Source organism: Podarcis cretensis (assembly GCF_951804945.1).
Source record: "Podarcis cretensis genome assembly, chromosome: 15".
Lineage (NCBI taxonomy): Eukaryota > Metazoa > Chordata > Lepidosauria > Squamata > Lacertidae > Podarcis > Podarcis cretensis.
The window spans coordinates 13,458,585-13,472,705 of NC_137185.1; the positions used below are offsets into that span (position 1 = coordinate 13,458,585).

Consider the following 14,121-nt stretch of genomic DNA (forward strand, 5'->3'; position numbering starts at 1 on the left):
AGGGTCAAGTACCACAGGTGGTTTGGAGAAGCTGGCTCCAAAATGTACCAGCGGCAGTGGGCTGCTGCCAGATTCGTGAGAGCTGGTTGCTATGCTAACACCGATAGCAGCCTTTCAGCAACCAGGCTTGGTGTCTTAGCTACGAGGGGGGGAGACCACAGAGAAGAAGGGAAAGGCTTAGCCAGTCTGGATGGAGACCAAGTCAGTAGAGTGCGAGACTCTGAGCCCCAGGGTTGTGGGTTTGAGCCCCACGCTGGGCAAAAGATCCCTGCATTGCAGGAGGCTGGACTGGACGTCCCTTGTAGAAACTTCCAACTCTACAATTCTATGATTCAGTGGCTCTGAATTTGAAAACCAAGCGCAACATTGACTCCATGGAGAGAATGAAAAGCGCAGTACAAGCTTTGGGGTTGATGGACAGGCACAGGCTGTGGCATTCAACCAATTCCTACTTAATATCTGCCGTGCATGCAGGAGGTCTTCCAAGGTTCAATTCTCAGCATTTCCAGGCAGGACGAGGCCAGATCCTGGTCTGAAATGCTGCAGAGCTGCTGCCAGCCAGTGTACACAATACTGAGCTCAATGATCTCAGTATAAGGTAGCTAACAGTCTATCCATCGACTCTCCCACACTCTCTGTAGGACTAGCGTTGAATACCACCCCAGGTTCTATATTCAAAAGAGCTGTAGTGTGGAGTCATTTTATAGAACGCAGCATAAGGTGAGGGTTGTGGGCAGAGAGAGGGGATTTAAGGGATGGCAAGAACAGGTGCAGTTTCTGAGAGAGGGGAGTCTACTGCTTTGAAACCCAGCAGAGGAGAGTTGAATCAGCAGAAGCGGCTCACTGGCAAACAGGAGCCCACGAAAGGCCATAACCTAAAGCACATGTGTGCACATATATGTGTGTGTGTGTGTGTGTGTATAATTTTATCATTATTAAATTTATATACTACTCTTTATTGGAAGATCTTGGGGCAGTGCACATTAAAAACACATGAAAGAACATCAATGATCCCCTGCAAAGATCCCCTGACCAGGTTTTCCATACGTGACATTTCCACTTAATAAGGATCAGGTTGTCGGAGATGCAGATCACCCTCTTGAGGGTGATGTTTCGCCACTCAGAAGGGACTGGGGTGGGGAAACTTTTTCAGCCGCAGCGCTGGATCAAGAATTAGTCATGGGCCAAGTGGGGGTGCTGGCCTGGCCAGAGGATTGGTTGGCCCCAGGCAGGGATCTAGTAGGTTGGAAAGGTTTCTAAGCTAGGGTTAGGAGAGCCCGAGGAAGAAGATCTCCAGGGAGCTCCTAGTGGGATAGATAGATATGGTTAGGAATAACTTTCTGGCGCTAAGAGCTGTTTGACAGTGGAAGGGATGACCTAAGAAGGTGGTGAGCTCTCCTTCGTTGGAGGTGTTTAAACAGAGGTTGGGTGATCAACTGCCAGGGATTCCTTAGCTGTGATTCCTGGACTGCAGCAGGAGGGTTGGGCTATGTGTCCCTTGGTATCCCTTCCCATCCTATAATATTATGTGATTTCTGCGCTCCCCCCCCCCTTCCCGGTCTCTGCAGGAGTTGCAATCAAAGCTCTAAAATCCAAACTGCTACAAATCCATCCAACTTTGCAGAACAGCGTCAACTATGGCTCCCCCACCCACCCAGCAAAATAACCACACACATAAACAGGCATATCCTTGTACTTCCATTTTTAATAGATTTTTTTTTACAATATATCTCTCCATTTGCATATATCCACTGCATCTATATCTTCTTTTCCTTAAAATACACATTAAACCAAACAAGAATAAATCTAAGGGGTTGCTTTTAATAATGTTAAACCAAAACCGGAGGTGCCCCCCTCCATAAGTGATTAGATTTCATGACGCCAAAATAAAACAAAACAAAGGAAAATTAACAACCACCCATTTCAAATGTTTATGTCAAAAAAAAGAGAGAGCTATGTTTGAATGTTGGTGGTTTCTTTACAAGATGCAATTCGACACACACAATAATTGTTATAGGCACAATTTATTCTCTTCCCCCTCCCTCACTCAAATCTGGGATTTTGCATTTTCCTAAGGATTTCTGAGGAACTGGGATGTTAAAATACTTTAGTTCAATTCATAACCTGCCTCTTCACACTGCTGTTCTAGTAAAAAAGGAAGCTCATAAATATCTTTTAATTTTATTTTTTTTAATCTTTGAGGTGTGGGGCAGAAAAATGTGAAGAGCAGCCAATGTAAGGCAATGGCAGAAGTCATCTTCATCACTGGAATAGGAAGTTCCAGAAAGAAGCAGGGTTGAAATGCAAGGTGCTCTTTACTGGCTCAAAACCCCCTCATTGGATGTAGGGGACAAGGACTGCACATGGGCCAGTCCCATCCAATCCATTTGCTTTTTATAGGCCACATGGAAGCCTATCAGCCAATCAGAAATGGAAGTGAGGACAGCAGCAATGACAGAGACAATGAGAAGCCTTTTGCACATACCATGACTCTGCAGAATGGGTCTTTGGGGGGGGGGGGTTGTTGTTGTTGAAAGGGAGCAGGTGGAGAGAGAATTAAAAAGAAAAAAGGAGCGGAGATTCCAGCCGTTGTGTCTCTGACGAGTCCCAGTACCTTTCCAACAAGTTGCTCTTCCTGCAACTGACATCCTCAGAGGTCAAAATCGTTTCACGAAAAGTGATCCCTGTGAATCTCTTTGGATGCAGCCAGGGTGAGCTCCACAAGATCCCTGCCATTTTGCTGATCCTGACGCACCCCTGATATGCTTAGCAAGACGATCCACCCTGGAATGGGAGAAAGCTGTGGCCCAACACGTATTGTTGGACTCGGCCCCAACCCAGCAAGGTGGATGGTCCAGGATGATGGGAGTTGTAGTCGGAAAACACCTGGAGGACCCCGAAGCAGAGCTCCCGCTGTCGAAGGAAGACTTCCTGCAGCTGTGTCTTCCCATTCTCAGGGAGCATGTCCTGCACAAGCACCATCTTTTGCGGCATCTCAAGCCAGCCAGGTTCTTCTTGCCCCTTTTCCAAGCCACATTCCACCAGCCTTTCAATACAGGCTACTCCCAGAACAATCCTTTCCTTCTCATCGCCTCTCCAGCCACTGCTGCAATCACCTTCCTTTCACTCAAAGTCAAGGAGAAACCTGCCGCCGCCTTAAAATATTGTCACGAAAACTACAGCACGGGTTTCCCCCCCGTGGTGCGCTTTCTGCCCTTGGGGAGAGGCAATGCTTTTTGGGCAGAGAGTCCCCTTGACAAACAGGGCCGGCTACCTTGCTGTTCCTGCTCACCCAGCTGCACTGTTCCTCAGAAACTCCAGAAAGAGACATCGAAGCAGAGGAGAGAGGTCTCTCGCCAGCATGGCAGAGGGCAAAGGAAATTTAAAAAATAAAGCTAGCGACTTGGGGGCAAATGTGCAACACCCTTTTCTTCCTGCCACACATAAGCACCTTGCTTTTCATGCAAGTTTGCCCTTGGAGGGGAGAAGCAACTCCTTCACCCCGGCTCCCCCTCCCAGGACAAGAGATTAAAGCCCATTTATTTCACCCAAGGGGTTTTCCCTGCGCATTCCACATTCAGGAGGAACTATGTGGTTATTGCTGTGTGAAGCCAGACGGGTTAATTCGCTCATCGCTCAAGAGCTGGACACATCCTGCACTGCCAGCATTCAGAGTGGAGGGGAAGAGAATCCCCACCGTCCCCCTCCGTCCCCCTTCCAGATGCCATCTTGGAAGAAGCGCCTGTCCCTTTACTCGTGGCGCCTCGCAGAGCAACCGGGACAACATCCAGGCCACAACTTCTACGTCACAGGCAAGAAGCCGTGGCTGCCAGCAGCATGAGAGCATCTAGGGGAAAAGCAGGAGTGTCACCGTCTCTCACCAAGGGTCTCCTCCAGATTCCTCCTCCTCCTCTTCCCTCGGCTGGGGTTGCAGCCAGCTTTTCAGAGAGGAGGGGGAAAAAACCCCAAAGCAGCAGCCTTGAGGATTCTTTCAGCCTCGCTGTACTTCCAGATTCCTCCATTGCTTCCTTGGCCAATCCTGTTATCATGGGCCAGACCCGCTTTTGAGTTTGAAATGACGCTTCGACCAGTCCATTTCAGTTCCTTGTTCAGCTTATGTAAGGAGGGGCGAGTGGTGGCGGTGGGGAGATGGCAAGAAGGTGGGGTGGTAGCCAAGAGAAGGCCTGGCATCTCTTCCTTTGGGGGAGGTCTTCGTTCCCTCTTGCTCCCCCCATATCATTCTTCCAAAATTCAGAGAAAGTAAATACTGTTCCACAGACATGCTACAATAGAAGTGCATACATAACTCGAGGTGACGCGCAAAGGTGCTCCAGAGAGAGAGAGTGCCCCTTTTTTCCTTAGAAGTGCGCTTTTTGCTTTTACAGAATCTACATCAGGGCGGAAAGTTGACTGACTGGCTGGCTGCCCGCGGAGTGCACATAAACGGAAGCAGAAGGGACCCCCCTTTTCCTTTCTCTGGTACCCGCACCAGGCGAAGGACGCTCGCCCCCACGGTTCCTACAGGCAAGGACCATCCCCGCTCCGAGCCGGAAAAGAGCTTGTGGTTAAACGTTCCAGGGGCTCGTCGATTTGTTGGGGTAGTTAATGGCAAGGCTAAGAGCAGCAATGTTTCTCAGGGCCTGTTTGGGAAAGAAAGGGAGAGTTGAGCATCAAGGCTTGCTGAGGTTCAGCATATTCCCATTCAAGGAGATTTCTCCGGAGAAGAGGAGACTGGGATACGATATGAGAGCCGTTTTCAGATACCTGAAGGGCTGTTACATGGAAGATGGAGCCAGCTTCCCTTTTGCTGCTCCGGAAGGCAGGATCTGAACCAATAGATTCAAATACAGTGGTACCTCAGCTTACATACACTTCAGGTTACAGACTCCGCTAACCCAGAAATAGTGCTTCAGGTTAAGAACTTTGCTTCAGGATGAGAACAGAATCGTGCTCCGGTGGCGGGAGGCCCCATTAGCTAAAGTGGTGCTTCAGGTTAAGAACAGTTTCAGGTTAAGAACGGACCTCTGGAACGAATTAAGTACTTAACCCGAGGTACCACTGTACAAGAAAGGAGATTCTAACTAAACATTAGGAAGAACTTTCTAATGGTATGAGCTATTTGAGATTGGAGTGGGCTCCCCCAGACAACAGTAGACTCTCCCTCATTGGAGGTTTTTATGCAGAGGTTGGATGGCCACCTGTCAGGGATTCCTTTACCTGTGATTCCTGCATTGCAGGATCCTTGGAGTCCCCATCCAATTCTACTGTTTTATGATGCTAAGAGCATAAGAAAAGCCCTGCTGGTTCAGACCAATGGGCCATCTAGTCCAGCACCCTGTTCTCACAGTGGCCAACCAGATGCCCCAATGGGAAGCTTGCAATCGGGACCGGAGCACAAGGGCAGCCCTCTCCCAACCTGTGGCTTCTGGCAACTGGTATTCAGAAGCAGTCACTGCCTCCAGCCATGGAGGCACAACACAGCCATTCTGCTTGAACAGCACTTTTCTGCTTTGCGAGCAACACAGGGGCGCTCTGCCTGTGCCCACCGCCAATCACAGGGCCTCAAGGGCAATGGCAGGTGCATAGCTCAAGGTAATCACCAAGCAGGCAAAACAGTCTCGCGAGGACAGTGGGAGAGAGAGGACTTCCCTACCCCACCCCCTCTCCAATTTCATGGCACCTGTTCTAAAAAAAAAAGGATTTTTGCCTGGGAAGTCATAACTTTGTTGACGAAGGGGCAGCAGTGTTGCCTAGAGAGGGCCATCATATGTTTCATCTGGGCACAGGGCACAAAATACTGAGGTAATGCACACCTCAAGCTAAATGGAAGCAGAAGGTTTGGGGAGCGTACCCCCAAAATAGCAGGTGGGAGAGTGGGGCAAACAAGAAGAAAAGGAGATTGACCTTGTGCCCTTTTTATGAACCTCCCAGAGGATTCTGGGAACCACAGGAAACCAGATGCTGGACCAGATGGGCACATCCCAACAGGCTCCCACTTGTATGGGGGACAGGGGGACCCTACAAATGTTGCTGGCCTACAACTTCTGTTACCCCCAGGGCCCACTGTGGCCATGCCAACTGGGGCTGATGGGAGTTGGGAGCCCAATGTCATCTGGGACTGGGAGAACAGCCCCACCCCGACCCCTGTCCAGTCGGACTCAAACTAAATCTGCTTCAGATTTAGAAGTCACGTCACATGTCCAACTGTTTATTCTCATGGTGCAGCTGACTTTTGAGTTTCTAAATTTGTCTTCTTTTGGTAAAATAATGTGAATTATCTCAGAGGAGACAAGAGCCTCCTGTGTCTTATAAGAACGATGCCCAATAAAAATGCTCCCAAGAGCTTCACCCCTCTCCATTCCTAATACTTTCTGTCTCCCTGTGGAATGTCTCTCCTTTGCCCAAACCCAAAGCTCTGCTCTTTTGTCTCAAGAGTCTCCAGGCACAGCAATTAAGGCAAACCCGTCAGAAAAGCAGCCTCTGCTGAAGAAGAAGTTTGGGGACAGGAGGGGAGATCAGCAGGGGCTCCTGGAGGTTTTACCTGCGCTGTACAGCGGTGGAGATGGTCTTCCGTATTTAAGGCAAGCAAGTAATCCTGCAGAGATCCAAGTTCCTAAAAGCAGAGAGTGTGAATGAGAGCTAGGAGCAAAATCCAGGAACAAGCTTTCGCAGCGAGTGTTTTTTCCTAACGGCATTGCATGAGGGAAATAAACTAACTCACCCAGGGATCCCAACATACAGAACAAGTTTTGTAACTTCATTTCAAAGGTACGCTTGGGGGGGGGGGTTGCGAGGGAGGGGAGGGAGGGACTACAAACTGATCCTGAATTGCAAGATGCATCAACAGGACCAGAGTGCCCTTTTCAAACACGCTTTGAGAACAGCGTTAAAACAGGAGCCCCCTACAAGCAAAGTCATCGTTCCATTACAACTGGTGGGAAAAGAGCATGACTAATTTCAGTCTGATAGCGATCTGTACCCGATAAAGCCCTGGTTTTTCTTAAGTAAAACAAAAGGGGAGGGAGGAAGAGGAAAGAGGAAGAACAGTCTAATCCAGTGATGGCCAAACTTGGCCCTCCAGCTGTTTTGGGACTACAACTCCCAACATCCCTAGCTAACAGGACCAGTGATCAGGGAAGATGGGAATTGTAGTTCCAAAGCAGCTGGAAGGCCAAGTTTGGCCATCACTGGTCTAATCTCATCAGATTAGAACAGCATGCAGCTGTTCCCAGCACAAGGGAGAAGACAGAAGTGCTTACGGCAACTCTGCTCTCGGTGACAAAGAAAAGCTCGGTCAGGGCCCGGTGCAGCGGGAGGAGGATGCCCGACTTGGTCACATCATGGCGCATGCTGTTCTCCATGCGGCTGAAAAGGTGCCAGAGCGGCTTCAGCAGAGTGAGGTCACAGTCCCTGAAAGAAAGAGGAGGGTTGAGTTAACACAAAAGGGCTGCCACTCTGAAGAACAGCTGTCCTCAGTCCCAGTCTGATTGCAAAAGCCCTCTTCACTTTCTAACTACATAACCTAAGTGCCCGCTGGATCAGGCCAGCAGCCCATCTAGTCCAGCATCCTGCTCTCACAGTGGCCTGTGGGATTCGAAAACAAGAAGCCCCGTGGTTTCCGGCAGCTGGTATTCAGAAGCACTGCTGCCTGCAACTGTGGAGGCAGAGCAGAGACATCATTTTTAAAAAAATAATATTTATTACTTTTAAAACTTACAAAAAAGAAAAAGACAAAAGAAAAAAAAAAGAACAAAGAAGAGAAAATACAATACAATATATAAACTATACAAAACACAACCTTAACACATTAAACTAAACACAATAAACTAAACAAAACAATACAAAAACAATTTAAAAGCATACATCATACCTTTTCCATATTCTATCTTTCATTCCCTTGTTTCATCAACCTCCTCTCACCTCCCTTTTTGTATTCTACTTCTATTAGTTGTCTCAGCAATTCCTTTCCCTCTTTCTCTATTTTCTGTCATATAAATGTCTTAACATATTTTTAATCTTATTTTCCATTAAAACTAGTATACTTATTTAAGCTTAACTCCTTAAAACATTTCCACTAAGGCCATAAAATTTCATTCCAACATTTTTCTATCACTCATTAATTTTACAATATTTCTATATATAAACTTTAAATTTTCCAATCTTCTTCCACCATCTCCTCTCCCCGGTCTCGGACTCTGCCAGTCACTTCCGTCAACTCCATACAGTCCATCAACCTGGAGATCTTATGTCCGAGGCTCTTAACTCTTTTCCACGTCCCTTCTGCAGGTCTTCTTCATATTCTTTGATGCTAAAGAGCAGATCTCGGGGAAACTCCGACCTAACGATGCTTTTATTCCTTCTCGACAGGTCAGCCAAATTTCCATAGTTAAAGCTAAGATCCATAAAGTATTTCAGAGCATGTTTCAAGATTCCTCCAAATCCAAAGGCCCCCAGAACTCCAATCTCCTCCTGTCCCAAGTCCATGTCCCAAAAGTCAGTTAATCCCTGCATGGAGGGATCTTTCCAACTTTCCTTTTCCAGTCCAGGCCAGGCTCCGATCCTCAAAATCTGACTTTTTCTAGTTTCAATCATAAAAGGCCTCAACTTATAGTTCTCAATTTGCCTCTGTAAGGCTGAGGCTCCCACTTGTATTACTTTAGGTTCGACAACAACAACTTTCTCCTTCTCCTTTTCCACAATTTGTACTGCTAAAGTAAATTCCTGTATCAAATCCTGAATAATTTCTGTATTGGTGCTCACTTTTTGTCCCAAGTCCCAAGTTATCAATTTTAGTAGTCAAAGCATCCGTCTTCTTGTGAAGTTGTTCCAACGAGTAGCTTATCTTACATAATGCAGTCACTAAGGCTTCTCCTGTCGACATTCTTAAATGGTCCAAGGTCAATCCCTGATTCTCACAGTTCTTATCATGCAGCTGGAGATTCCCCAGCTCCACTCTTGGAACAGTTTCAAAAGCTCCCTCTAGAGGGAAACAGTCTCCACTTTTATCAATCCTTTCAAGCACAGTTCAAAAAGTAAAGTTAGTTTCAATTTTCAGTTACTTTTCCTCCTTTTTAAACGCAGAAGAGAACAATGGAAACAATATATTTCTCTTATTTAACTAACTGTCAACATACGTTCTCTTCACTGTCAATGAACTCTCCCAAAACGACAATCTACTGGCAGCCCGTTTCCAGGTTCAGAGCAGTGGTAATTTAATTTTTATCACTCTCTCCTGCAGGCTACACAATCCAAAATTTCCCCCCTCTTCTCCTGCTTCCAAGGGGGGGTTTAATGATTTCAATTGATGGAAGTTTAATCCTTTACATAAGGCTTTCCAAGACCTTAGCTTGCAGCTTCTTTGCTTCAATCTATTTACAAAAGGGGAAGGCGGACTTCCTGTTTGAGACCTTCCCGTTTCGGTACCAAATTAAGACGTTTGTAAATCCAATTTTTCGTTCTACTCATGGGTAGTTGTTTGAAGTCAAATTGTCCACAGGAAAAAGTCAGTGCTCTCCGGCAACAGCAATGCGGCTTCACTCCGTGAAAAAAGCAATCAATTCGAAGCACCGCGCCACTCACCCCACGTCGCTCCGGATCCCCAAAACTGGGTTTCCCCGCGAGCAGGGGAGGCGCAAAGGGTGCCAGCCGAATCCCAGGTTCACAAGCTGTGATTTTAGTGGATCTCCGCCTTCGCTGTGGTGGTCAGACCCTGATTTCCACGGAGCAAATTCCTCCCGATCGGAGGAACTCCGCCATTGCTGGAGGCGCCAACCCGGAAGTCCCCAGAGCAGAGACATCATGGCTGACAGCCATCGGCAGCCATGAAATTGTCCAATCCTCTTTAAAGCCATCCAAGTGAGTGGCCATCACTGCCTCCTGTGGGAGGGAGTTCCATAGTTTAAATAGGAGCTGCCACCTTCCCTAGGTGTGATTTCTCAAGCTCCTGATTGGAATATATTCATGTATTTTTATTTTGTTTTACTTTGCCTTTCTACCAAGGAGCCCAGGGGAGGGTAGGTGGTTTCATGTTCCCACACCCACCCCAGGTTTAACATTCAGAACAACCCTGTGGGATAGGTTAGGTAGAAACTGGCACGAGGTCACCCAGTATGCTTTATGGCTGAGTATGGATTTGAAACCAGTTCTCCATGGTCTAACACAAGCTGGTGGTGGGCAGAGCTGGAGATTAACAAGTCCAAAACAAAGGCTGCTCTACTTCCAATTTTCAACATGGGCACCTCTGATTTGAGTTCCCTAAGCAGGTTGACTCAGATGTTCTAGAAATCTAATGAGAGCAATTCCTTTCTGACTTCGGTGCAACACACACACACACACACACAAATCCAGAGGTGGGAAAGGGGATTAATTAGACAGTAACGGTGGAAGTCTGATGAGGTGGAAGGGTGGGGCAGCTTCAGGAGGTCACATAAAATGAAGTTGGGAGGCAATAAACTGTTCCAGGGCCACAAGTTGACCAGCTGCGAATTAAAGGATTCCATACAGCAGGACCTTGGAGAAAAACCTTGGTGAGCATCTGCCGGGACAGGTAGATGGCACTGAGCTAGATTTGTAAGTTACATCCTGTCTTAGTTCAAGTGGGAGAGCTGGGAAGGAACTTATTTGTATTTTTTAGACTGTGGGCCTGCAGGCCAGGGACTGCATTGATCGTATGTAAGCTACTCTGGGAGCTATTCTGGCTGAAGTGCGGGGGAAACAAGTGCTCTAAATAAGCAAATAATAAAAGCAGGTGCTTTGTATGAGGACCTTGAATATATCCCAGTATTATCTGGCTTACATAATGACTTTTCTGGCCGCTGATTTTAAAAGCAGAGGCATTTGCATGATAAACCACATCCCACCACTTCCTTGCACAGTATTAGATTTCCCAAACACTGTGGGTAGACCAGGCCTCCAATGGCCAAGTTCTGCGGAAAATGGGCCAGAGCTTAGGGAGAGAAGGAGCACCAACACAGCCATTTGTGGCTCAAACCCGTTTCGAATGACATTTCTTTTGCCTTTATCACCGGCCAAGCCCATCTTTCTGCACATCAGGCAGGGGAAGCAGATCTCAGATTAAAAGAGCCGCCTTCGGAATCATGAAATAATATTTCAAAAGAAATCACGAGACACGAAAACATTGCTATCTTTGTGGTGGGGATGGGGGGGGGGGGTTCATGTTTTTATTTTATTTTTTTGCTTTTCATGAGGACTGGAAGCTTAGTGGGAAAAAGCAAAGCTGAGACTGGCAGGCATACCTCTCGCTGCAGCACTGGACTATCCTAAGGAGCAGGTGGATGGCCTTCAGTCGCTGGTGGCCAGTTTGCCTGCAGGCCACGCCCACCTGCCACTCCCAGATTTTGGCCAATGGGATGTGGGGGATGACCCTTTCCTCCGACAGCATCTGCTTCAGGATCTCGAAGCCTGGAATTCAAAATACGTACATTGCATACTCCGTAATGCCATTCTGCTTGTCCGATAAGATGTGTTCTTTCTCCTCAGTGTAAATGACAGTGAAATGCTAAGAAGGTCGTACAGTTGTTTAGAGAAGGTGCCTTTTAGTCTCTTGTCTTAACAGACTGTCCTGAAGCGAGCCATGGATAACGAGGAGACCAAACAACCATTTCCAGTGAACTGAATAAACATGGACCTTACAGTTTCAAAATCAGGTGGTGGTTTTTTGTTTTTTTTTGGGGGGGGGGGTTAAGTCTTTGTGTTTCTTAGAGCTTCCTATGCTTTTCTGCAAGAGCGATGTCCCTACTGTATAGCCTAACTCTACTGTGTCGCTAGAGTTGAGTTAGAAGCTGCTTCCCAATACAGTATTGCATCAAGAGATTTCTAGCTGCAGATATGGAAAAGCTTTAGTAGTTCCTGAAACAGAAAGTCCTCTATAAACATATTTAGTAAAGCTAGCCTCAGAACAGGTTGTATCACTTGTCCTGTAATAGAGGAAACTTCTTACTCTTAACCCTGACACAGGTACTTATTTGTCTAAACCAGCCTTCTCTCCAGATGTTTTGGGCTACAACTCCCATCAGTCCTAGCCAGCTTGGCTGTACGAAGCTGGGTGCTGATGGGAGCTGTATCCCAAAAACATCTGGAACAAGCCAGGGAGGCAAAGGCTGGCCTCAATGTTTTCAACCACGCCCGTGCATAGAACGATGTAAAACCAACCAGCAATTAAAAAGGCGGAATTCGAAAGAGCAGACCAATAAGCAAAGGCAGCTAGTAAATAACAGTTGCTTTATTAAGGGCAACGAGGGGGGACATGTAGCTTCTGGATGATGCTGGACCCATCATCTTCCCTGACCTTTAGCCATGCTGGTTGGGACTAATGGCAGCTGGAACCCAGGAACATCAAGAGGGTCATAGGTTTCCCAGCCCTGAGTTAAGATATTGTAAACTGCCCTCCCTCAAGTTTTTGCCCCAGGTGGCACATAGGACAGTGAACTCTTATGGAATTCATGGCAGAAAAGGCTACCGCTGCCTGCTTGCCTGCTAGCTACGACGTCTATGCTCTGCCTCCACAGCTTCTGAATACCGGTTGCAGGAAACCGCAGGAGGGGAGAACGCTCTTGTGCTTGGGTCCTGCTTTTGGGTTTCCCATTGAGGCATCTGGCTGGCTGATGCAAGAACAGGATGCTGGGCAAGGTGAGCCACTAGCCTGATCAAGCATGATCTTCTTAGGTTCTTATCAATGAATGCTCCCGTTTGCATGAATCGTAATGTTTTATTTCAAACACCTTTTGTGCTCTGCACAGAAGAGACACCCATGCTGCGTTAACACCTTCTTGGGTTATTGCCCCCTCTCTTCCACTGCCCAGTGTTATCTTGAGAAAGAAAAAACAACAGGCTTTGCTCCCCGAGATCCCCGACCCGTCACAAGGAAAGCAAGACTACGACGATCTTTGACTCGTGGCTCTGAAAAGCACTTACCTGTCTGGAACCTCCCCAGGTGACCTGCCGTCACTGTAAACTTATAACCCCATTCTGTGTTGCTCATGTCCGTGGTGAATCGATAGTAGAGGGTATCCCCTGTTACAAGAGCGAAGGAAAGCATTCTCTTAAGCAGGGACACAGACAATCTCGCTCAAAACGCACACTATAAGCAAAGGGGCAGGAGCAGTTCTGAGGATCAGGCCAAGCTGCATGTCTGTGTTTTGCTGTTTTTTGGATTCCTGGCAGTATCCGGTGTCTTACATGGAGAAGCATGATCTCATTTTTCAAAAGAAGTTAGAATAAGAAAAATGTCATGGCCTAAAGGGTTTTATAACTGAGCAAGTACTGTCTCCTGAACACACCTCAAACACAACCCTAAAACCATCTCAACTTTTCAGAATTCAGCGCTGCAAAGGAAATTGCCCAAAAATTTCTGCACTGAGGAGCGGTTTGTTTTTTCAAAGGAAATTTGCAAGACAAAACAGGATTCTGATCCCAGATGCTGAAACGTCTGCTATTAGCAAATCGCTAATACGTTGCCATGTTTTCTGCATCTTTTAAAAATATTTTTGACAGGCAACATGTTCTGAACAAAGGCAGGATTTTATGGAACTCTCTCTACATTAATAAACCTCTCCCCGACAATGCTAAGGAAGCGATGACTCACAGCGCAGGAGAAGACATATGGTGTTTTTTGTTCTCTGCCAAGCTAAAAGAACGAAACACATGAGAGCTAAGGGGTGGTGGAGAGAAGAAATTAGGTCAAAACTGAGCCCACTCCAGAAAGGGGAAAGGGAGGAAGTTAAACTGTGGAACTCGCTCTAGCAGGAGGCAGTGATGGCCACCAATTTGGATGACTTTAAAAGAGGATGGGACACATTCATGGAGGAGAAGAGGGCTATTGATGGTTGCTAGCCAGGAGGGCTATGCCTTGCCTCCACAGCTGGAGGCAACAATGAGAGCAGAGGAACTACTAAGAGCACCCGAGAGGGTCTGTAGGGAAGGAGGCAGCCTTTCAGGTATTTGAATGACTTGGCACTCCAATACAAATATGGTGGGCCCTAAAAATATACACCTCAAGTGTATATTTGTTTGTTTATTATTTATTTTACCTTCATTAAAATAAACAAACAAACAAATAATAAACTGTTTTTAATGTTGTTTTGATGTCGTAACATATGCTTG

At 46.9% G+C, this 14,121-nt stretch overlaps 1 protein-coding gene across 2 annotated transcripts in view; it reads right to left on the reverse strand.

Annotated features, from left to right (window-relative positions):
- Positions 1 to 1,687: 1,687 nt before the first annotated feature.
- The window catches only part of ZZEF1 (zinc finger ZZ-type and EF-hand domain containing 1), a 78,247-nt gene continuing 65,813 nt past the window's right edge, over positions 1,688 to 14,121 (reverse strand). For both annotated transcript variants that reach the window (XM_079955332.1, XM_079955333.1), the window contains exons 51-55: positions 12,934 to 13,032; positions 11,256 to 11,421; positions 7,260 to 7,410; positions 6,542 to 6,613; positions 1,688 to 4,640 (exon numbers count right to left, since the gene is read on the reverse strand). In XM_079955332.1, coding sequence (XP_079811458.1) covers positions 4,566 to 4,640; positions 6,542 to 6,613; positions 7,260 to 7,410; positions 11,256 to 11,421; positions 12,934 to 13,032 — 563 coding nt within the window. In that variant the 3' untranslated portion in view covers positions 1,688 to 4,565. The remainder of the gene's footprint in view (positions 4,641 to 6,541; positions 6,614 to 7,259; positions 7,411 to 11,255; positions 11,422 to 12,933; positions 13,033 to 14,121) is intronic.